Source organism: Strigops habroptila, chromosome 12, assembly GCF_004027225.2.
Source record: "Strigops habroptila isolate Jane chromosome 12, bStrHab1.2.pri, whole genome shotgun sequence".
Classification (NCBI taxonomy): domain Eukaryota; kingdom Metazoa; phylum Chordata; class Aves; order Psittaciformes; family Psittacidae; genus Strigops; species Strigops habroptila.
The window spans coordinates 13255066-13277320 of NC_044288.2; the positions used below are offsets into that span (position 1 = coordinate 13255066).

At 59.5% G+C, this 22255-nt stretch overlaps 2 protein-coding genes across 6 annotated transcripts; one reads left to right on the forward strand and one right to left on the reverse strand.

Moving 5' to 3' along the window:
• Positions 1–2524: 2524 nt before the first annotated feature.
• On the forward strand, positions 2525–5264 carry GPX3 (glutathione peroxidase 3). Its single transcript, XM_030503567.1, has 5 exons — positions 2525–2750; positions 3817–3970; positions 4094–4211; positions 4329–4428; positions 4516–5264. The coding sequence occupies exons 1-5, from the start codon at positions 2664–2666 to the stop codon at positions 4726–4728; spliced, it is 672 nt and encodes a 223-aa protein (XP_030359427.1). The 5' UTR covers positions 2525–2663; the 3' UTR covers positions 4729–5264.
• A 587-nt stretch (positions 5265–5851) lies between these two features.
• TNIP1 (TNFAIP3 interacting protein 1) lies at positions 5852–20366 on the reverse strand. 5 transcript variants are annotated; one of them, XM_030503562.1, is made up of 18 exons: positions 20289–20366; positions 13131–13301; positions 12061–12183; positions 11782–11864; positions 11513–11581; positions 10208–10399; positions 9935–10029; positions 9775–9856; positions 9447–9539; positions 9201–9266; positions 8912–9043; positions 8708–8836; positions 8278–8400; positions 7863–7988; positions 7508–7588; positions 7159–7353; positions 6826–6916; positions 5852–6328 (listed from the first exon to the last, which is right to left on the reverse strand). In XM_030503562.1, the coding sequence occupies exons 2-18, from the start codon at positions 13270–13272 to the stop codon at positions 6303–6305; spliced, it is 1848 nt and encodes a 615-aa protein (XP_030359422.1). In that variant the 5' UTR covers positions 13273–13301; positions 20289–20366; the 3' UTR covers positions 5852–6302. The 5 variants fall into 5 exon arrangements, with proteins under 5 accessions (XP_030359422.1, XP_030359425.1, XP_030359421.1 ...); XM_030503565.1 differs by having other exon boundaries at positions 9447–9536; positions 20289–20361; XM_030503561.2 differs by lacking the exon at positions 20289–20366 and adding an exon at positions 18784–18902.
• Between the last annotated feature and the right edge of the window lie 1889 nt (positions 20367–22255).

Sequence of the window (22255 nt, forward strand, 5' to 3'; positions counted from 1 at the left end):
CTGCGGAGCTGGTCCTGCGCAGGAAGCCTGGTGCTGGGAGAGCTGGGCCTCTCGCCCGGCAAAGCTTGTTTTGCTTTTGCCTCCTGTCGCACACCTAGAACAAAAGTTCAGAGGTTGCCCTTGGCCTGGTGCTGTGCTGTGCTGTGCTGTGCTGCCAGAGGCAGAGCAACACTGCTGTCAGCCGGGTGATGCTGCCCAAGCACCTCGCTGCCGTCCCCGGCACCGTCCCCATCTCTCTGCAAGGAAGAAGCTCCTCTCTCGGCTCTGGGGCAATGCAGCCAGCAGCAGCATGTGGTCCTCACATTCGCTGTGCTCATCACCATGGCCCTGCAGCCTGGCGCAAGGTCTCTGCGCCCCTGTCCCGCGGCTCGGGGACAGCGGGGAGGCCGGCGGTGGCGGCAGCGCGGTGGCCAGGGGCTGGCCTCCTGCCCCGGGCTGCTGCCAAACATCTGCAGCAGGCGGGGGCCGGCTCCAGCCCGGCTCTGGTGGAAAAACAACCGGGGAGGGAAGTTTGTGCGAGGTCAGCCCGCCCAGCGCGCCGGCCATGTGGGCTGGGGGACCCCATGCTCCACGCTGGAGCAGCATCCTGCCCTTGGGTGGGCTTGCTGGAGCCCCCAGCTCCCTCAGCTCTCCCATAGTGACGTGCCGAGGGTCCCACTGAAGCTCAGTGGCAGAGCTGGGGTCTATCAACTGTGGGTCATTAAATCCTGCCCCATTCGCCACCTCCACCGAGGCCAGTTTGGCACCAGGACCCAAGGAGAAGGGACTTGGAGAAATGGGTTCCTTATTCTGTTGGTTTTAGAGTAACACAGTGCAGGAGTGGCTCAGCCTTTCCCTGCGTGTTGCAGGGATCAGGGACACATGGAAGGGACACAACCACACTGTGCCACCACTGCTCCCTCCAGCCCCCAAGCCGCTGTTAATCACAGCAAAGCCACCAAAGCCCCACACAGGCAATTATGGGATATAATTAGAAGCGTGTTGCTGTTCCCATAGTGGGAACTAGCAGGGCAGGGCGTGCAGCCCCCAGCAGCTCCCTGGCTCTGTCCCAGGGTCAGCAGTGTGAGCTGGCTGGGGAGCACAGCACAGTGCCAGGCTCACACCCATCCCTGTTCGCTGCAGGATGCAGTGAGGTGAACGCCGCATGTTGGCCAGGAGCTGCAGCCCCGTGGCTCCATGGCCCCAAATCTCCCCAGAGCTGGGAAGTGGATGGGGAGGGTCGAGCCCTTGGGTTTGGCTCCCACAGGCTCCCTGGTTTTGGCAAGGAGCTGCCTCGTGCCACCCATGGCCACATCGATGAGGGGTGACTGGAGCATCCCTGAGGCCGGGCTGGCTGTAGGCACATTGTGTCGGGCTCTGGTCAGTCCCCAGGCAGTGGCTGAAGCATGTCAAGGAGTTGCCTGGATGTGAATGAACATCCCATACTTGAGGCCTGATGCCAGGGCTGAGCTGAGCTGCTTCTCCAGTAGCAGGGCAGGTTTAAAGCTCTGGAAACAGTGCCCGAGATGGAGGGACATGCAGTTCCATGTGTTCCCCTTGTGCGTGGGGGACATACCTGACCCCCAGTCCTCCCATGCCAGCCAAGGCTGCACTCGGAGCCTGATAACATCAGCCGTTCCCAGGACATGGTGTTCCTTGGAAAGAATGGGAGATAGTTCCCAGCCTCCCCCAAGCCCATGGCTTGGCTCCCCTTCCCTGCTGGCATCTCCCGCAGCTCTGTGACAGCTCCCTGACAGGACTGACCCTGCTTTCTAGTAAAGCCAAACCTCGTGCTGGCGTTCCTGTCCCCCAGGGCCACCCTGTCCTGCCTCCATCCCAGGCCAGCCTCCAGCCCAAACCGCAGCCCCAGCTCCCCTCCGGCCAATTAATTGTACCATCAAACAACTTTATTGTGGGATTTTGGGGAATTTACACCTCACCATGGTTATTTCCCTTGGAGCCAGTCCAGGATAAATGTTTGCATTCCCTGGGGTATGCAAACAAAGCCCCGGAAACTCCTGCCCTATGGGGACAGCAGGGGCTAAGGGACAGCAGTGGCCATAGCGGGGTCACTGAGGGGCTATGGCCCCCCAGCCCTTGGGGAGTGACCCCACTCCAGGGCTGCTTCTTGAGCACCCTAATTTTGCTGGACTAACAAAGGATCACCCCTTTGTAGCCCAGCCATGGAGGGGAAAGACCCTGGGCCCCATCCCAGCCTCCCCAAGGATGCTGCTGGGTGCCCCCATGTCCCCGGGTGCCCCCACCCTGCTCTGTCCCCTCGCTGGGTGCCCTGCGCAGGGTGAGGACATCGCCTGGCACCTCTCCCACCCGTGTGGGTTTCAATCCCGAGGCTCCTATGACACGCTGCACATACCCTGAGCTCACGTATCACTGCCCCATGTGCCGGTGGGTACCCCCGGTACCGGGCACTCAGGGTTACAGCATGCCCGTGCCCCCCCCCCCCCCCGCCGCCGTGCCCGGCCCCGGCCGCACACGGTTAACGCAGCCCCGGCCCGTCCTTCCTGCCGGCGATTGGCTCCCCCCGCTCAGCCCAGCAGCTATTTCTCGGCTCTCGGGCTCGGAGGTGGCAGAAGGCGACAGGGAGAGGCGCGTGTGTGTCCCTGTCCCCCCCCACCCCCCCGGGGCTGTGAGCAGGGGGCCCGCACCCCACACCCGCCCCAGACATGGGGGGCTGGTTCCGCAGCGCCTGGATTTTGCCCCTGTTCTTGGCTGGGCTCGTCCAGCCGGGACAGGGCCAGGAGAAGGAGAAGGTAAGAGGAGACGGGGGAACTCAACGGGGTTTTGGGGATGGGGGGCGGGATGGGGCACCCTGGGGACCCTCCTGTCCCCAAGGCTTCCTACATCGCTCCCAGGGGGACACGGTGGTTCTGTGCACCCCCCCCATCCTGGTGCTTGGATCATGGGGGGATTTTTCCAAGCTAGGTCTTGGGAATTGCTGTCCTGGGGTTGGGGACAGCAGGGACAGAGCCTGCTCCTCTCCCCAGTGACCCCCATAGGGGCAGGGCATGGGGCAGGTGATCCATGCACAGTGTCCAGGGGGGTGCACCCATGTTTGGGGGTGCAGGGGCTGCCGTGTCCCCACACTGCAGCGGGCAGGGAGCAGGGGTGACTGTCCCCCTCCGGTCCCCACAATCTCCCCACTTAGGGTGGGAGAAGCAGAGCCCCACCACCAGGTCCATTCAGCCCCATGGAGGCTGAGCTGCCCGGGCAGAGCCCTCGTGACTTTATCCACTGCCAGGTCCCAAAATAGCCCCTTAGTGACACTCGGGTGAGCCTGGGTCCCCTTATGGGAATAGGACATGGGATCCCCTGGGTTAACCCCCGCTGTGCCACAAGCAGAGGCTGCTCCGCACCCTTCCCTGCTTGGGTCTGATCCATCCCTGATCCCTCCCTTGCCTGGGCACAGCTTGGCCACAGCACAGCAGCGGGTGCTGCTCCAGGGCACCCCAAAGGGTGCACACAGGGGTGTTGGGATGCTGCTCACCCATGGCCCCGGGGAGGCTGGAGCTGCTCTGTCCCCAGGCCAGCTTGAGCTGTTTTCCAGCCTCTTGTCTTCCTGCCTGGCCCCGGCCAGATAAACATCCCTCCAGCTGCAGCCAGACCCGCTGGCCGGACATGCTCAAGCCAGCCTGTCCATCACCGTGACCTTGGCACGCTGGAGCCTGGCTGCTGCCAGTGGTATTTGGGGCAGGAGAGACAACGTTGGCAGCTGCCATCCCAACCAGCGCCAGCGCTGGACCCGCTGCTCCAGTGGGCACGGGTGGCCATGGGGTTGGAGCCCCCTGCTCCATCCATGGGGTGCTCCTCACCCCGCAGGTGAAATGCTACGGCTCGGTGCAGGGCACCATCTACGACTACGGTGCCCTGACCATCGACGGGGACGAGTATATCCCGTTTAGGAATTACGCAGGGAAGATGGTGCTCTTCGTCAACGTGGCCACGTACTGAGGCCTCACCCTGCAGTATCTTGGTAAGGGTCCTGTGGGGCACGGGCACCCCCAAGGGACAGGGGAGGCAGCAGCATCCAGGCGTGCAGCCCCCATGGTCCATCCTGCTCCCCTCCTAACCCAGCCCTGGCTCTGCTTCCATGCAGAACTGAATGCACTACAAAATGAGCTGGGGCCCTACGGGCTTGTCGTCCTGGGCTTCCCCTCCAACCAATTCGGGAAGCAGGAACCCGGCCAGAACTCGGAGATCCTCCCTGCGCTGAAGTGAGTACTGGGGCAGGGGCTACAGCCCCCAAGAACACAGGTCTTGGGGCTCCCCACCACCCCTGTGCAGCACCAATCTGCCCGTTGCGTGGTGCCCTGCTCACCCTCCTCTTGCAGGTATGTCCGGCCAGGCGGTGGCTTTGTGCCCAACTTCCAGCTCTTCCAGAAAGGGGACGTGAATGGGGCCAAGGAGCAGAAGGTTTACACCTTCCTGAAGGTGGGTGCCAGGCAAGGGGACGCATGGGCTACATCCAGCTTGGTTTTTGAGGGGGGCAAGACACTGATGCGCTGGCCCCCATTGCAGAACGCCTGTCCCCCGGTGGCGGAGGAGTTTGGGAACCCCAAGAACCTGTTCTGGGAGCCTCTGCGGAACCACGACATCAAGTGGAACTTCGAGAAGTTCCTGGTGGGCCCCGATGGCGTGCCCGTGATGCGCTGGTACCACCGCGCCAACATCGCCGTCGTGAAGAACGACATCATCGCCTACATGAGGCAGCTGCAGGAGCAGGGCCAGTAGAGGCTGGGGCTGCCGGCTTGAGGGGTGCTTCTCCCCTCGACTGGTATCCCCATGGCTGCTTTGGGGCTGGCTCCCCATCCCATCGTATATCCCAGCAGCAGGAGCCAAACGCTGTCCCCTCCATCACTGTTATCTCTGGCACTGCCCAGCCAGGATGCTGGGCTGGGCAACCCAGTGGCGGAGACCTCAGTGATGGGAGAGGGACATTCCCAATAACCCATATCCCACCGCAGCAGTGCCATCTCCTCCTGGCCCCCAGCTTGCCCCCTGCTCCATCACCCCGCGTTGCCGGACAGCAGGAGGATGCAGGGGCCGCTGCCCCTGGAGTGGAGGACCACGTCTCCATGAAGGCTCGGCCCGAAAGCCCCCGGCATGGGGCGGGCCAGGCCTGATCCCACCGAGCACAGAGCAGCTCTTCAGTGCATTCAAGCTGCCCGTGGTGCTGGTGCAGAGACGGGCTCCTCTCCCGCTCAGGGATAGCTGGCTCCTCGTCCCCCAGCATAGAAATGCCAAATAAAGGCTCTGCAAATGTGCAACCCCAGTTCTTGGCCAGGGATGGGAGGGAAAGAGTGGGGGGCACAATGGCCAGGCTGGGGGTAGCAGCAGGGAGGCTTGGCTCCTAACTGGATAAACTCCCCAACAGGGATTTATCGTCACAGGCCAGCATTTGGGGAGAGGATGGGTGTTGGTGCAGAGCAAAAGGGGCTGGGAGATGGAGCAAAGTACCAGCCCTCTGCAAGGAGCATGCTGGGGTGCCTGGCTCCTGCTGTCATGCACGTGACAGCCACGCTCACACAAACAGGGCTGGTTATTTTTTCTCCTCTCCCCTTCCAGCCTTTGTTTTCCTGCAGCAGTATTTGCTGTGTGCAGTTGGAAACGCTGATCCTAAGGCTGTTGCTGCAGGGGAAGTGGAGGAGCAGGGGCTTCCCTGCCCTGACAAAGGTGGGGTCAGGAGACGAGAGGGTGAGAGGCTGAGCAACAGCTGCTGGACTGCCCATGCAAGGGTTGTGGTCCCCTTGGTCTGGCCTCATGGCTACACCTGAGCCCTGGCATCACTCCCGGTGCCCCCACTGACGCTGCCGCAGGGGAAGCAGCTTTTGGGATAAAACCAGAGAGACTCAGCTACACTTCAGTCCTTAAATAAATACAAAGACACCAACCACCCTCCAGCGGGGCCATGGCTGTGGCAGGCACCCGCCTGCGAGCGTGGGCTCTCCCACCGCCGGGAGCATCCCTGCTGGCACCCGCTCCTCCAGGGGCCGGACCAAAGCCCCCGGCCCAGGGCAGCTCCTGGGAAACGCCGGCTCCTCTTCCCTGAAGACCTGGCTCAGGGCTACAGCGCTGCCAGGCCTGACGCCTCGTGGGGAAGGGGATGGCCGCAGGGCACTGACCCCACCGCGCTGGCACCGCCGGTCCCTCCTTCACGCTCTCCTGGCGGGGATGCACCGCACGTCCACCGCGTGTCCACGCACAGGGAGAGGCAGCTGGAGGAAGCTCCTAGATACATACACACGGGCACACACACACACCCTACTCCTCTTCTGCTGGTAGCACAGCGCAGCCGGTCCTTGGCATTAGGGCAGTCTGGGACCTGCCTGTTCTGAAACACAAGAGAGGGGTGGGAAGGGGTGAGCGTGGCTCTGCATGCCCAGATGAGCCCCATGGGACAGATGCCAGCCATGGAATAGTCATTATCCCAAGTATTGATTGCCATACCCTGCGGGCTTGCGAGGGCTCAGGCTCATGCCTGTCTTCAGTGGTAAATGCTCCATCCCTGGCAGTGTTCAAGGCCAGGCTGACAGAGCCTTGGGTGACAGGGTCTAGTGGGAGGCATCCCTGACCATGGCGGGGGGCTTGGAATTAGGTGATCTTAAGGTCCTTTCCAACCCAAACCATTCTGTGATTCTATGATTCAGATGCTGCAGGGATGGTTGGGGGGATGCAGCAGGGACCAACCCCATGTCAGAATCAGCCCCTCAGCTGAACGGAGGTGTGGAAATGGCCATTACCTGGCAAGCTGTCCCCCCATCCCTCCCCCACTAAGTGTTGAGCCAACCACCCATGGTCCCAGAGTGAAGGACAGGTTCTGAGCCTTACCCAAGTCCTTGGGGATCTGTTTCACCCCAGCCACTGCTTGGGCGTTCTGGCTGCGAGCCATGGCACAGGGCGGGTGCCAGGGGTACTCGGGCTGCAGGAGGAGATGGAACAGGAGCAGTCAGTTACCAGGGATGTGAATCAGGAGGCTGCACTCTGTCCAATTGCTGGCGCATGAGGAGGAGGAGGAAGAGGGCTGAGCATTCATGTGCCAACAGGACACGTGTGCTCAGTGACTTTATGGCTCTGGAGGAGCTGCTCGCTCAGCAGTGAGCCCCGGACCCGCTCGCAGAGGACCCTCTGCTCCCCTCTGTGCTGGCACAGGCAGACACTCACTGGGGAGAAGTGGTGGAAGTTCTGTCCCGCCGTGTGCTCTCCCGGCACTGCCAGCGGGTACCGGATCTGCTGCCACTCGTCGAAGCCATGGTACATGGGGTGAGCCACGGGGGGGCTGTACTGATACGGGTACACGGGGCAGGAAGGGCCCAGCGGCCCCTGCAGCGGCTCGGGGTGCAGCCTCTCTCCAGACGCCTGTGAAGAACCAAGGGGAGATGGTGGGGAGATGCCCAAGGGTAGCCCACCACCATCACCAGACTTGGAGCTGCCCCTCTAACATACATAAGAGGCTGGGACAGGCCTGAAGCCCCCAGCCCCTTGCTCTAGAAGGGTTTCTCCCCATCCCCACCTGTTTGTGCTGTTTCAGCAGCTTCTTCAGCTTCTCCTTCTCCTCCTTTTCCCTCTGGCAGTCATCTTTGGAAGCTCGCAGCTGAGAGCAAGGTGGGGTTAGTGCAGAGCCCACCCTGCCACCCCATATGTCTGTGGGGCAAGGGTTGCTGTAATGCATTGCAGAAAGGTGTGTGTGTGTGTCCCAGATCCCCAGGAGAGAGGCAGAAGGAAGAGACAAGTAAGATGCTCTGACAGGGACAAGCAGCAGCAAAACTACCCCTTAGACCCTGCTCTGAGATTGGTATGGGGGCTGTGACGCTGGGGCCACATCCAGGTTGGACACAGAGCTCCTAGTGGCACCCAGCACTGCTCACCTGGTTGTTGGAGAGGACCAACTGCTTCTGCAGCTTTTCCAGCTGCTGCTTCAGCTCTTCCTTCTCCTCGTTCATCCTCTCCCTGTCACTCCGCTCCCGCTGGAAGTCCTCCTCGAAGATTTTCACCTGGCAGGAGGAAGGGATGTGGGTGCATCTGCTGAGGGCAGACACCTCCCACAAGCACCCCTGTCACTCTGTGCCCCAACCAGCTACACCAAGCCCCAGACGATGGGTTGGCACAATGGCTGTGGTCCTCCCAGCTGAAGGCCTGGAGGATGCTGAGCTCGGTCCCCCAATCCAACACCGCAGCACTGACACCCACCAGGCTGCTCCTGGTCACACCGGGTTCTTTGCCACAGAGATCCAGGACCTGAAGCTCCCTCCCTGCCTCCAGTGACTCCATGTCCTTCCCTACCTGCTGCTTGAGCAGCTCGTTCTGGGTCAGCAGCTCCTGCGATGGCACCTTCCCTGCTGTCTCCATGGCACTGGCAAAGATGGGTGGTGGAGAGGCCTGGACATTCAGGGCCTCCTCTAGCGCCTAGAAAGGAAGAGGAAAAGCAGGAACAGGGGCTCAGAGTAAAGCACTGTGCCCATGACATCTCTGGAGGACCATGAACACGTGGGAAGTGGGTAGAACTGAGCAAGAGGACTACAGACCCCCCCACATCCCCTTTCCTGGGAGCCTGGAGCGATGTGGCGGGCATCATCCGACACAAGCCCCTGCCTGGGGAAGGAGCTGGGCAGGAGGGGGTTGATCAGGGTCAGTTTGGAATTTGAGAGAGGAGAAGAGGCTGAAGAACATAAAAGACACTATTTGCAGCAAAGGGTTGCGGCCTGGCCCCCACCTTATTCAGCCTCTGGATCTCCTTTTCCTGGTATTCCCGCTGCCGGGTGACCGGAGCCAGCTGCTCCTGCAGGAACCGCATCCTCTGCTGCAGGTCCCTCACCTCCATGGACAGCCTCTCCTTCTCTGCCTGCAGGACCCAGCGGGGAGATGAGCCAGGGCCATAGCGCCAGCAGCTCCCTGCCACCCTTCCCGAGGGACTCACCTCCTCCGTTTCGATCCGGGACTTGGCCAGCAGCAGCTTGCGGTCAAAATCCCGTTGCTTTTGCTCCTGCTCCGATTCCAGCTCAGCCAGTGCCCTGCGGGCCTCGGCCAGCTCCTGGTGCAGGTCCGTGACCTGCCGACAGGGAGCAGGAATGTTGGCCCGCCTGGAGGAGCCACACTGGGGGAGAAGGAGGCGCAGACAGCCCCAAAACCTTCCCCTGTATCCGTTCTCCTCCATGCCCCCGCAGCCAGCGCCCAGCAGAGATGTGCCCCCAAGCACCCAGCCCTACCTTCTGCTCGTACTTCTGCTTCATGGCTCGGAAGTGCTGATCCCATTGCTTGTTCACCTCCAGCAGCTGCAGGGAGAGAGGGATGGCTGAACAGGAGCCCAACCCCTGCGTCGAGCCAGCCATGGTCCCCATACTGCCCCCCATTGCAAAAGCACCTCGAGGAGGTGCTGGATGGAGATCCCAGCTCCAGCAGTGCTTCCCTGCCCCGGGTGCTGTCCCAGCACTGCCCCGCTCCCTGCTCCTCACCTCCCTGCGCTGGTGCTCCAGGATCTTCACCTTCTTCTCCTTGGCCTCCATCTCTCCTCTGCCCGGTGCCTTCTCCACCGTGGCCCCGCTCTGCTGGACGCGCACGGGGGCACCCTCAGGGCTTTTGTGGAGGCTGTGCCCAAGGCCAGCTAAACTCAAGCCAGTTCCCTCCCACCACCTTCCCCATCCCCTTGAGACCCTGAGAAGTCCTGCTGGTCATACTGGGACAGACTGGGAGCTCCATCAGAATGAGGCTACCTTTGCTGATGTGTCAGCGGGCTCCTCGCCTCCTTCCCTGCCCTCCCTGAGGGCGATGCTGTCTCCTCACCTGCTGCTGCTCCGCAGCTTCCCTCTTCCCACCATCCTGGTTGCCCAGTGTCACCATCCTCCGGAGCTCCTGGTTCTCACACCTGTGGGCACGGAGAGATGGGTCAGTGGGAAGAAGCACCCAAAGCAACCCTGTCCCCTTCCTCACCTCCCACCCTCACCTCAGCTTCTCCAGCGCCTGGTTTCTCTGCTCCAGGTCCCGCTCCAGCTTGGTTCGCAGCTCCTTGTTCTCACTGTGCAGCGTCTCACACAGCGTCTGGGGGGTGAACACCAGCAGCATGAGGACCTTGGCCAGCCCCAGGAGCCTGCCTGGCCACACACCAAGCACGGAGGTGGGTTTCCACCTCAGTGTGGACAGGAGGGGGCTTGGTGGTTAGAAAAACAACCCCCAAAGAGGACCCCCCCCATGAAGAGCCCATCCAGCCCTCACTCACCTGCAGGAAGGATGTTCTCTGCTCGTTCTTGTGCACCTTGGAGGCCAGGCGCTTGAGCTCAGAGGCCATGTAGCCCATGCGCATGAAGACCTGGTCCTTGCTGGCCTCCTTGGCACAGCCGCTCAGCGTGCTCTCCAGCTGCTGCAGCTGGGGCAGCAGGTTGGCATCCTCATTCGGTGCCTGCTCCAAGTCCTGGGGATGGGATGAAGCACCATAAGATCATAGAATCACAGAACCAACTGGTTGGGAAAAGACCTTTAAGATCAAGTCCAACCGTTCCCCAGCACTGCCAAGACCACCACTAAAGCACATCACCGAGGTCCTCATCTACACGGCTTTTGAACACTTCCAGGGATGGTGATTCCACCACTTTCCTGGGCAGCCTGTTCCAATGCCTGAGCACCCTCTCTGTGAAGATATTTTTCCTTATATCCAAGATCAATTCAAGGAGCATTGCAGAGTTCCCTCTTGGGCAGATCAGCCTCATCTCCCACCCAGGGCTCTGGCAGGGAGCTGGGCCAGCACCAACACACTGCAGTAGCCCTCGGTATGCTGAAAACTTGTGTGAATGGACTCAAGCTGCCCTGGAGCCCCTCTGGCCAATGCAAACAGGGATGTGCAACAAGAGCATGTCCCCTTACAGGCACTGTGCAGTACAAGCTGACGTTCATCCCCCTTGGGCTCCCCATCCCTTCCAGCACACACAAAAAGCCAGAGCAGGACAGGGCAGGTCAGTGCCAGCCAGGGGGACATTCAGATGGCCCCAAATGGAGCACATGGACATGCCTTGGCTGGGCAGACCATGCCAGCAATGATGGGGCTGGGTGACCTGGTCCTCCCACCCGGTGCAGGCGCCGGGAAGCGGGTGTCAGAGCACTGCTGACAGCTCTTTGGGTCATCACAACCCTTTCTCTAACTGCCATGGGGCATCTGGAGATGGGTGTCCCCGCCTGGCTGGCGCTGCTTTGCTGGCCCCATGCCCAGGCAGCCTGGCCTAGGCACCCAGGAGCCCTTGCCCTTGGAGAGCAGCCTGTACATTGCCTCCTCTCCCTGCCTTGGCGAGGCGAGCGGCACATTTATTCCTCACGTCTAATCCCAATCTCCCCTCTGTCAGTTCAAAGCCATTCCCCCTTGCCCTGTCCCTACCTGCCCCTGTAAAAAGTCCTTCTACAGGCTTCCTGTAGCTCCTTTAGGCACTGGGAGCTGCTCCAAGATCTCCCCGGAGCCTTCGCATCTTCATGCTGAACCAGCCCCAGCTCTCTCAGCTGCCTCCCACCAAATCCCACAGGCACCAGGGCCACTCACCGCTCTCCTGCTCTCCTGGGGAAACCCCTGTGCTTCCACAGGGACGATCTCGAAGTCTGAAGAGGATCCCTGCAAGGGGAGGCAGCCAGGTCAGGTCTCCCTATGGAACGGGCAACCCAGGATGCCCACCACACGGAGGCAGGGGGAGCACAGCAGGGAAGCCAACTCCTCCTTTCTAGAGGCTAAAGGCTGCCTCCTTTTGCTTTAACTAGATGGGAGCCTTTCCCTCTGGCCACACCAGCACCAGCTCTCACATTCACCACACTCACATTTGGGGAAGATTTCCGTGCTTCCACATCTGGCTGGGCACTGCCTGGGACAGCCTGTGTGGAGCTGGGATCAGGGCCGATGGCTGCGGAGAGGGGAGAGGATGTAGCCATGAGCCTTTTGGACAGCAGCGCCTCTCCCTGCCTGGCGCAGGGATGCGGAGAGCACACACCACATGGATGGTTTCCACCCCAGTCATGAAAGCCTTCTTCATACCCTCTCCATTCCCCTGCATTCAGGATCCTGAGCCAGCAGGTTACTCCTCCCCTTGTGCCTCCTACCTCCAGTTTCCACCAGCTCCTCCAAGGAAGATGATGCTATCAGCATTTTGTTGTCCTTCACGAGGTCCTCTGCCTTCTGCCTCAGCTTGGATGCCTCCATCTGGGACTCCTCCAGCAGCTCTCCTGTTGTGGGCAACAGAAGGATGCTCACCTGCCTTCCCTGATTGCTTGCCATGCAGCATCCACCAACACCAAGAAGCCCCCTGCTTTGGTGAAGCGCCTTCATCATCCAAAACCAATTTATGCTGGCCAAATTCAATGGCAAAGCTCAGTGGCTCACTGGCTGTGGAGTCCCCCACGCTGACACACAGAGGAGGTTATAGGAGGCAGGAGGGCAGCACTGCATCTCTCAGAGGTCTCCTCTGCTTCCCAAAAGAGACAAATTTAAGCCTAAGTGGTGGACCTAGGGAGTCCAGCCTGCCCGCTTTGGGGTCTGGCACCAGCAGTGCAATCCTCTCCACACCAGTGGGTCCCAGTCCCAGGTAGGACCATGGTGACATGATGGGAATCATGAGGCAGGTGGAAATTCGGCTGCAGAAGTGGGACTTAAAAGCAGAAGCTGGGTCACGAGACCAAAAGCAAAACCAGGGGCGAGTGGGGGAAGGCGGCCAAGAAGGAGAAAGGGGGGGGCACGACTCGGCTGGAGTGTTTCAATGCCAGCACGTCCCTGCACCAAGCACCCAACGCGGGGGTCTTCGAGCAGCAGCAGGGAAAAGCACCTGACCTGAGGGGGGTCACAGGAGGAGGGGGCTTACAGCAAAAGCAGAACAGATCCCAGCATCTGAAACCTGCCACCACAGGGCTGCAAGGAGCTGACCTTGCTCCATCACTTGCCTTTTTCCCCACCATAAAGCACCCCAGAAGACCAGCAAAAGCCTTGTTCCCTCTGTATGAAAAAGCCCAGACATCCTGCTTGATCCCTAAGGATTGGCACAGCTTTACTGCTGCCCCAGTGCCAAGACCCAAAGCTTCTTCTAGCTTCCTACACTGAGCAAGGAACCCCCAGGCTCAGTGGGCACAGGCTGAGCTGCCCCAAAGGCAAACCCCATCCCCAGCCACGCAGCAGTTACCGATAGACTTGATCCCCTGCATCTTCTCCTTCAGCCGGGTGTTCTCCTCCACCAGCCGCTCAAAGGCTGCGGCTCCATGGTCCTCCGAGCCCCCGCCAGGGTCGTAGATGCGGTAGGGTCCTCTCCCTTCCATGCCCGCCATTCAGTCACCTACCTCCGAGCCGGGCATCCCTGCAAGGCAACGGAGCACGGTGTCACCTTCCCCTGGCTCCAGACAGCACCGTGGTCCCCTGGTCCCAACCCTGTGGGGTTCTGGGGTGCCATGGAAGTGCCTTACTGCTGACCAGCAGAGAAGTGTCCCAGGTGAAGGCACTTCCCCTCCAGCCCTGCTCAGGGTGAACGTGCTGGGGTGACTCACAGCCATGAGAAGTGTCATGCGAGGAGGCATCACCAGCAGCCACGCTCGGGGCTGGCTCACACCCCCATGGGGTTTGGGAGCCCCAGAGGAGGTCACAGTATAGGCTGCTGCATCCCAGGAGGGATGGAGACCCAGCCCTGGAGCATCCATCCGCACCACCACGGAGCTAGGCACTATCACCAGGGCATCCTGCTCACCACAGGGTATTTTTGGGGGGCTGTTTGTGGAGGGGCAGTGTCTGCAAAAGCCCTAAATGCAGCTGGCGGGTGGTTTGGGCAGCACCAAGAGGGTCCCAGGCAGGGACCTGCTCTGTTCCCTGGATCAGCCAGGAAAACCAGCTGCCAACAGCACAGCTTCCCAGATCCAGCACAGGGAACAGCCACACCGGGAGCAAAGTATAAGGAGAGAAAAAACCTGCACACGGCGTGCTACCTGCCCTTTTAATTCCTTGTGTTTGTGGGTGTCCTAAGGCCTCCCCATCACCAAGGTCTGGGCAGAACCCTGGCTCCAGGCCTCGCCCATCTCCTGGGGGTGATAAGCTGTGAATTATCTCCCTTGTTATAAAGTGGAGCAGCGCAGCAGCCGAGACAGCCCTGGGGGTGATGCCACATGGAGCTGGGGTGCTGCTTGGAGCACCCATGGGCACCCCCAAGCGCTCTTCCACCAGCCAAGGTGCTTATAGCAGGAGAGGGTTGAGGAGGAGCATTGAGAAAGGGGAAAGGGGGTTAGCCCATACTCTAAACTATCTCACCATCAGACTAATGCTCATGCCAGGAGCCATCCGGGCTGATCACTGGTTTAGGTGACCTGCCAGGGAGCTGCAGGGACTTTCCAGATGACAACTGTTACCTGGCAGCATCCTCAAGTGGAGCAACAATTAACACCCGCCTCGGCAGCACGTAATTACACGTGGCCTCGCAGCAGCCTGTTTTGGGGACATGCATCTGTTGGTGGGTCTCACCATCCTCCTGCTCTGTGGGTGCTGCCAAGCCCCCCATTGCCTGTGGTCCCCATGGGGAGCTGCAGCCCCATCCCAGCAGCTGCCCAGCTGCAGCACGGGCTGAGCAGGGGCTATTTCTGGAGCCCACAGCAGCTGACAGGAAGCTGCAGAAGCAGTTCCTATGCTGGGGGTCCCGGTGTGGGCAGCATCGTCACAGCCGGTACAAAATCCCCCTCAGCCTCCCACCATGGGATGGGGACCTACCAGTGGGCAGGATGGAGCCCAGCGTGGTGGCACACACGTGGCCCAGGGACGTGATGGCACCTCCACTGCAGGGAAATCACAGAATGGGTTGAAGGGACATTAAAGCTCATCCAGTTCCAACCCCTGCACGGGCAGGGGCACCTTCCACTAGAGCAGGTTGCTCCAAGCCCCTGTGTCCAACCTGGCCACACTCCCTGCCTGGCCCCTGGATGGGGACAGTGTCACAGGCAGGCTGGGAACCTAAGCCTGCTTCTCACTGGTGACTGGTCACCACATGCTGCTCCACATCCCAAATGTGGGGCTCTGGGAGGAGCTGGTCAGCAAAGCGATCCTGCAGTGAGCATCCTGTGGGACATACTTGTCCTCCACTGAGATGAACCCAAGCGTGGGTCAGGGAAGGTGGGAACAGATGCCCTCTCACGTGGGATCCTGAAATACCAGCTCCCCATTTTCTTGCACCCCAGACCCCAAACTGGGAGGTTTTCTGCCTTGCTCACAGCACACGTGGAAGGTCCCCTGCCACTCAAACCCAGGTCTGCTGCATCAACCACCTTGCTGACCAGCAGAGCTCTCTCCTTCCAGCTGGATGGAGCCACCAAAAGCTCTGCTATTCCCAATTCTCAAGGTTTTATTAAGGACTTTTCTACCCCAACAGGGAGATAACAGCAGAGAGGCCTTGGGAGCTGTCTTCCAACAGCAGCCAGGGAGAGGAACTGCACTAGCTCCAGCTGACAGAAGCACAGACCAGCCATGAATTCACCAGCAAACAAGACTCAGCAAGAGGGAAGGGTTTCTGCAGTGTCATTGCTGGAGTCAAGGAGGGGTTGCCCAGGATCAAGGAACAGCCTCATTCCTGCAAGGAGCTGCTGGGACTGAGCTGTCACCTTGGGGACAGGACCTTGGACCAGGTCACTGTTCCCAGTCCTGGTTTAGTCTTTCCTTAAGAGTTCTGAGAGGTGAAATTTGCAGTGAAAAATCTCATGTTCCAATAAAAACACCAGAGGAGGGGAGAGACAACTACAGACCAGCACCTAACGATGGTTAGAAACACAGAGAAATCACAACTGCCATAAACTCCAGAAGAACTCACCAAACCACCAAAAAACACCTCTTTTTGCCAGACAACAGCCTCTAGGCTAACGTGATGGTATTCCACAGCTCAGGGGGTTGAGGACCAGCCACGGACCACGGCTATAGCTCACGTGCTCCATGCCCAGCCACTGGCAGAGGCTGCCAGACACCACGGTTGCTGGTTGCAGGCAGGGCACTGAGACCTGGAGGTAGTAAATTCTTATGACAACTCAGCAGAAGGAGAGAATGAAAGAGCAAGTGGGCAGGGGAGATTCCCAGGCGAAGATGAAAGCAGAAGGATACTTAAATAGCTGTGCTGTGGCTTGGGAGCGAGCTGGAACCGTGCTGCCACGGCCAGGCTGTTCCCCACTGACACCCAGGAAGATGTGCATCACCATCACGGCCACCAGCATCGCAACCATCACACCAACCATATATAGAACCAGCAGAAGGAAATGATTCCTGCTTTAAAATGACCAACAGCTGAAGGTACAAAGGCAGAGGATGTGAATCCTGCACAGCGAATGCGCTGGCTCTGCTGGAGGTTTGCTTACAGCGGTGAGCGCCGGGGTGCGGACCAGCCTCTGAAGCCACAGGCTTGGCAGCACAGCAATTCCCATCCCATGATCCATGGTGGGGGCTCAGCCCAGCCTGAAGAACGGGGTTTTCCTTACCCCAGTGTGCAACATTCCCAGGAAGTCTGTCCCAGCCAGACTTCACTTCGTGAAGTGAAGTGAAAGCAAATCCCTGCGGGCTGCCAGCATCGTTTTCCCATGACTGGGGCTGCTGGGTCCCCACATCCCTCTTCCTCAGAGGAAAAGCAAAAGCCACTCAGACACCATGGAGGGATATTTTCTGATCGATCACTTTGCTGGAATGTGGCAGAATGCCACAGCACTCAGCCTAGTTTCTTTTCCTCTCCAGAGCTCCAGCAACTCCCCAGACCAGGAACAACCATTCCTGGGCTGCTGGACTGGTCTCGTTTTCAGGGAAGCAAAAGCAGAGCTGGTTTTAGGAAGAAGCAATAATGAGGAGACCTTCTGGGCACTGCAGTCTGCTAGGCTGGGAGTAATAAAAGAAGAGGAAAGCAGGCACTGCAAGACTCAGGTCTCAAAGGGAAAGGTTTTGAAGCACACTTCTTCCCAGCCTGGCTAGCTGCAGAGGGTGGGAAGGCAAGAGCCCCATGTGAAATGCAGCAGATGTTACAGATGTCCTCCAGCCACAAATCCCACCCCTGTCTGAAAAAAACCACCTCCTGCAGAGGCTTCACAGAACAACCTGCTGCCGATGAGGCTGCTCACAAGGGAAATAGAGCATTTCCCTGTTCGGAGTCAGGTTTATAAACACTGGTAACCACACATAAATGCAGCACTCCTCATCACGGGTCCAAACTCCAGTGCTGGCAGGACAGGCAGCCAGCCTTGGTGGTGGTGCTCCCCTGGGCAACACACTGGTGGTTTATGGTGTTTCATCTCGCTTCATGCTGCCTGTTCTGCTTCTTCCCCCTGCACCACGGCTGCTCATCACAGCACCCAAAAGCAGAGCAAGGCAACAGCCACCCCTTTCCTTGCAGCTCTAACACAACCCCGGCTACTCCTGCCCAACCTGGTGCACACCAGCCACAAGCAGCAGCAGACAGCGGCACCACAAAGCTCCACCAGCAAACCTACCTCTGTCGCCCAAAACCAAACTCTCACCGGTGCTTTAAAACGAAACCTGCAATGCCACAAGAGTTGATGGTTCAGCTTCCTACACCCACAAGTGTTCTGTACCAGCTGCTGGCAAGCCACGACCCACGGCCCCGTGCTAAATAGAGCTGTTTGGCGTAGGTCAGGTCGAAAGGGCATCGTGGGCTTTCTTGCAGAGCCAGGAATGGTGCCAAAGGCTGTAAAGAGCCTCTCCTCTTCTTGCTTAATTCACCTCACCATAGAGACAGCTTACAAGGACATGCCAGGCTGGAGCCTTCCTGTCTCCAGAACTCACCCTGCACCCAAAGTCCAGACTCCTGGCTCCTTTGCCAGCACTCTCAATGAAATGTGCCCTCCATAAAAGCTTGTGGCAGCAGAACAGCTCTTACTCACCCAACCAGCTGGAAATAACAAGCTGAAGGGGAAAGGTTGTATCTGCCTCTGATACAGGGAGTAACCTGTGCCCAGGGGCACAGAGGAATGGGACAGCCAGATCTCCGGGAGGCTGCAGGTCCCCAACAAGTCCTATCGGGAGCTGTTCTCACCCAAAAGCAGGGCTGACAATCAGCATCCTTTTTCCCCTCTGCCCTCAGAACAGGCCTTAGCCTGGAATTGAGGGAGAAGGAGATGGGGAGCAAGCTGTGCACCAAAGGAGAAGGGGAGGTGGGCTGGGATGATGCCATCCCCACTGTGGCTATTCCAGGCTCTGGATCCGCATCCCCTATGAATACGCCCCGCTGGAGCAGCGGCAGGATGGGGAAACAAAACTCAAAGCGGAAGGAAAACAGGAGCTCCGTGTCCCTGCCGCGGGGACCGCACACCCAGAAGCGGTCCCAAGGCAGATGCGCAGGCCCGGGGGAAGGCCGGGGTTGTGCAAGGCTGAACGAGGGCAGAGGCGACCGGGGGGGTTCGGTCCCGGAGTACCGGGGGGCCAGCGCCGCCCGGACCGGGAGGGGACAGGCGGGGATACCCCTCCCCAGCACCTCCCCACCGCAGTGACCCCAGGCTCCCACAGCCCCAGCCCGCCCCTTGGGGAGCGGCGACGGGAGCCGGCAGCCCGTGCCCTGGTGAGGGGGGAAACTGAGGCACGATACAACTATCGCGACCCGCCCGCGGCACCGGGGCCGACCCAGCGCAAACCCCCGGGGGAACAGCACAGCTCCGGCCCCCTCCGGTGAAACCGACAGCCCCGGAACCAGCCGGATACAACCAACACGCAGCCCCGAACCCCCACCACGGGCACCCTTCGCTGTACCCGGTGCAAACACCCCGGTGCCCCGGGTAGGACCCCTCTCCCCAAGGGCAGCAGACCCCGCACGGCTCCGAGCTCACCCGCCTGTGCGCCCCGAGGCGGGCCCGCTCCGGTACCGCTCCCGGTGTCGCTCCGGTGCCAGCGCGGAGGAAGCGGGGGGACAGCGGAGGGACGGTGGGAACCGCCCCCGGGAAATTCCCAGCCTGACTGACAGGCGCGGCAGCCAATCAGCGCGGAGCAGAGGCTATATAAAGCAGGAGCTCGGAGGGGAAGCGGTGCTGTCATGGAGTGGGGGGCTTGGTTGTGCCGCCGTCTGCTGAGGTGGTCCCGCCCGGCGGAACGAGCCCGGCTGGCTCCTCCCCAGGCGGGGCTTTCCGCTCGCCGGGCCCCGCCGGGCCCGAACGCAGCTGCTTATCGAGACACAAAATGGCGGGGCTGAGCACGGGGCAGGGTTTCGGCGCGGCGCTTTCCTGCCGGTGGGGGAACCCCCCGTGCGCCGCCGGTGGGGTGCAGCCGGGTCGGGGTGCGGAGGGGAGGCCGTGCTGCGGCAGGGCCAGGCTCTGCACCTCAGCACCGGGTGGGTTTGAGTGCTCCTGCGGCTTAACCAGACATGCCCTGGGCAGGGAGAATTCCCCATCGCGTCTGGGGCTGGGTTAATGTTACACAAGGAAATACCTCCCCAGCCGGAGCGGTTATTGCCGGGGAGCCTGCTCTGCGCTGCTGGTTTGGATAGTGTGTGTTCATGAACAATAGAGCAAGAGCCACAGGGAACGCCTTGGTTTCATACAGCTCTTTGGGAATCTGGTCCATAGCTAGCTGATTCTTGTGCTAGTTTTGCCAAAAGGAAGGTGTTTTTTACATATATATATATATATAGTCAGCATATATATATATATAAAAAAAACCAAAAAGCAACAAACCAGTAGCAAAGGAAGCTTCTAAGCAGCCATGCTGCTTGCTCTCTGCCTGCACTCCTGACATTTCCTCCTTAGGTGACTGCTAGTGGGATTGCAGAGGTGTCCTTCACTGGTGATCCTGCTGTTTCCAGCTCTCCCGGTCCTGGGATTCCTGTTCAGATGGTTCCACTGCTGCTTGGTGATTTGATGTATTTGGTTGTAAAAATGAAAACCAAAATAACCCAAAATCATTTCCCTGAGTGCGCTTCAACCAGGATGTCATCCTGGCAGCCTGGCTGCATTATGAGAGCTCAGAGGGTGCTGAGATCCCGACATGCTCCTTGGCTGTGCTTATGTCTGAGGTCTCAACTGGGGATGAGACAGCAGGACCCCACACACAGGCAACATCTTCCCTTTTGTTCCCCAAAGAGCTTGTTCTACCCCAGCAGCCTGATGCTATCCTGTAAACCCTCAGAAAACATGGCATCAGAGATAAACACAGTCCCACAGAACCAGAAAGCATCTTGTTCATGAGATAATGCCTCAGCTTGCAATACAATAGCCAAACCCTGCTCTGTTTCTGTGAGGAGAGAAGGGAGAGTGGCACAGTTCAGCTTTGCAGCGCTGCCTGCCTGCCCCTCGCTCCACCTTAGCCATGCTCACCCTGATAAAAGCATCGTGGTACTCACCCGGCCGGGTCACGGAGGGGCTCGGGGCATGGGAGCCCTTTGAGCCAGGCGCTCTCCAGCTGCGATCCCCAAACGCACAGGAAGGCCGGCCCAGCTGAGCTTACTTTTAGGCATGGAGAAGGGGAATTCCCCATGATGGAGGTCCCAGACGGCCTCAGCGTGGTTTTGATAGGGAGCCAGGTGCCGCTTAAAGGGCTCTCCTGTGCCGTTCCAGGGGCTGCCGAGCCCTGTCAGGTTTGGTCAGCAAAAAGAGGGAGCGGAGGGGTCTGTCATGGAGGCTGTGATTCACTTTTGGGCAATGGGAAGGCCTGGTTACATCATTCTCCTCACCTTGGTTTCTGAGTGGCTTCTCTGGGATTGCAAACACACTGTGCTTCTCCCCAGTGACTTTAGACTGGCATTGTTATTGTTCCATGCATGTTTCCTTTCCATTCTCCTCTTATCTCTGGAATTAGAACAGGACCTGTCTTCCCAGGGGAGTGGGGAAGAACTGGCTCTGCTGGCGGAGCCGGAGAGGTGATGGAATGCTGGGGTTGCAGGTAGTCCTTGGAAAACATCCATTAAGACAACTGATAGTCAGAACCGAGGCTGGAGCTGGTGCTGGGATAAACACCAAGGATTCAAGTGTTTCTATTTTGCAGAGGCTGATTGCAGCTCCTCACCAACAGGAGTTGTACCTGGCAGCAGGTTTGGTCTATGCTTGCTGGGTGCGAACTGCGAGGCCTGAAAAACACGCTGTGTTAGTGCAGCTGATTTGGGTGCCAGGACCATGGGTGCTTGGCAAGAGGGGTCTGGGACCTGCCTGCAGCCCCGGTACCCATGGAGGGGGTCAGTGAATGGTGTGCTCTCACCCGGTGCCTCTCCTCCCCTCCAGCCAGCTCCAATTTGTGTTTATACCTGAGATCACCCGCTTGGGCTGGTCCGAACGCTAGGACAAATCTCATTATGAAACCCAAAGGAACCTTTGGTCGTTCCTCATTCCTTCGGTCCCACTGTGCTTTTGGGGAGAAAACTCACCTGACAGCAGCCGTGATTCAGGAGCACGCCCGCCTGGCTGTGAAGATGTGTTCAAAGCTGACACTTTTACATACTTTTACATACTAGAGGGATTTTTTGGCATGGAGGATGGGTTCAGCACCTTAACCAGAGGCTAATTCACATGAAGGCACCCTGATTGCTTCTGTATTTGTGGCCGCGCTGTGGGAAATGGGGTAAGAAGGAGCAGAAGCTGCAGATGGAGGTGATGAAGCTCTTCTGCCCTCCGCTCCGGCTTGTTTCAGATCAGGTCTAGCTTCCTTCAGGTTGACCACTCAGGGATGAGCAGGATGAGCCTTGTGCATTCCCAGTGTTGCACATCCCTAGTGGAAGTGTCCCAGCAGCCCCAATAAATGCACCTGCCCTCAGTGCTGCGGGGTGAACAGAGCACATTGGAACCACAATGGGATGCTGGGGCCAGCCAGGGCCTGGCTGTCCCGGGTGGCCATGGCAGGGAGCTGGCCCTGGAGCAAGTTGGGAGCAGCCACTTTGGCAGAGCACCCTGGGGCTGCTCATGGGCTCAGCTCTGCAGGGTGCTGCCGATGGGTGCCTCTCGGCATCAGCAGTGGGTTTCGCTGGGGGCTGCTCCTCGTGCCGCGCTGGTCGGATGCATCCCGGTGCTCCGCAGCGGAGGGAAGCAGAAGGGCAACGGTGACGCTGCGAGAGCGGGGAGGAAGCTCCGGCCGCAGGAGGGGATTTCCAGAACATTGTGATCTGCTGCCTATGCAAATCAGGAACTCAAACTAACCTGGCAGGATGGGAGGGCGCTGGCATGGAGGGCAGGGGAGGCAGCCTGGCAGAGGGAAGGGAGCGGGGCAGGTGAGGGGTCAGCAGCGGGATGGAGGAGGAGAGCGATCTCCCCTGCCTTCGCAGGGGTTGGAGTCACACCATGGCTTGCCAGGGATGCTGGGCTGCATTTGCCTTGCTGGGGC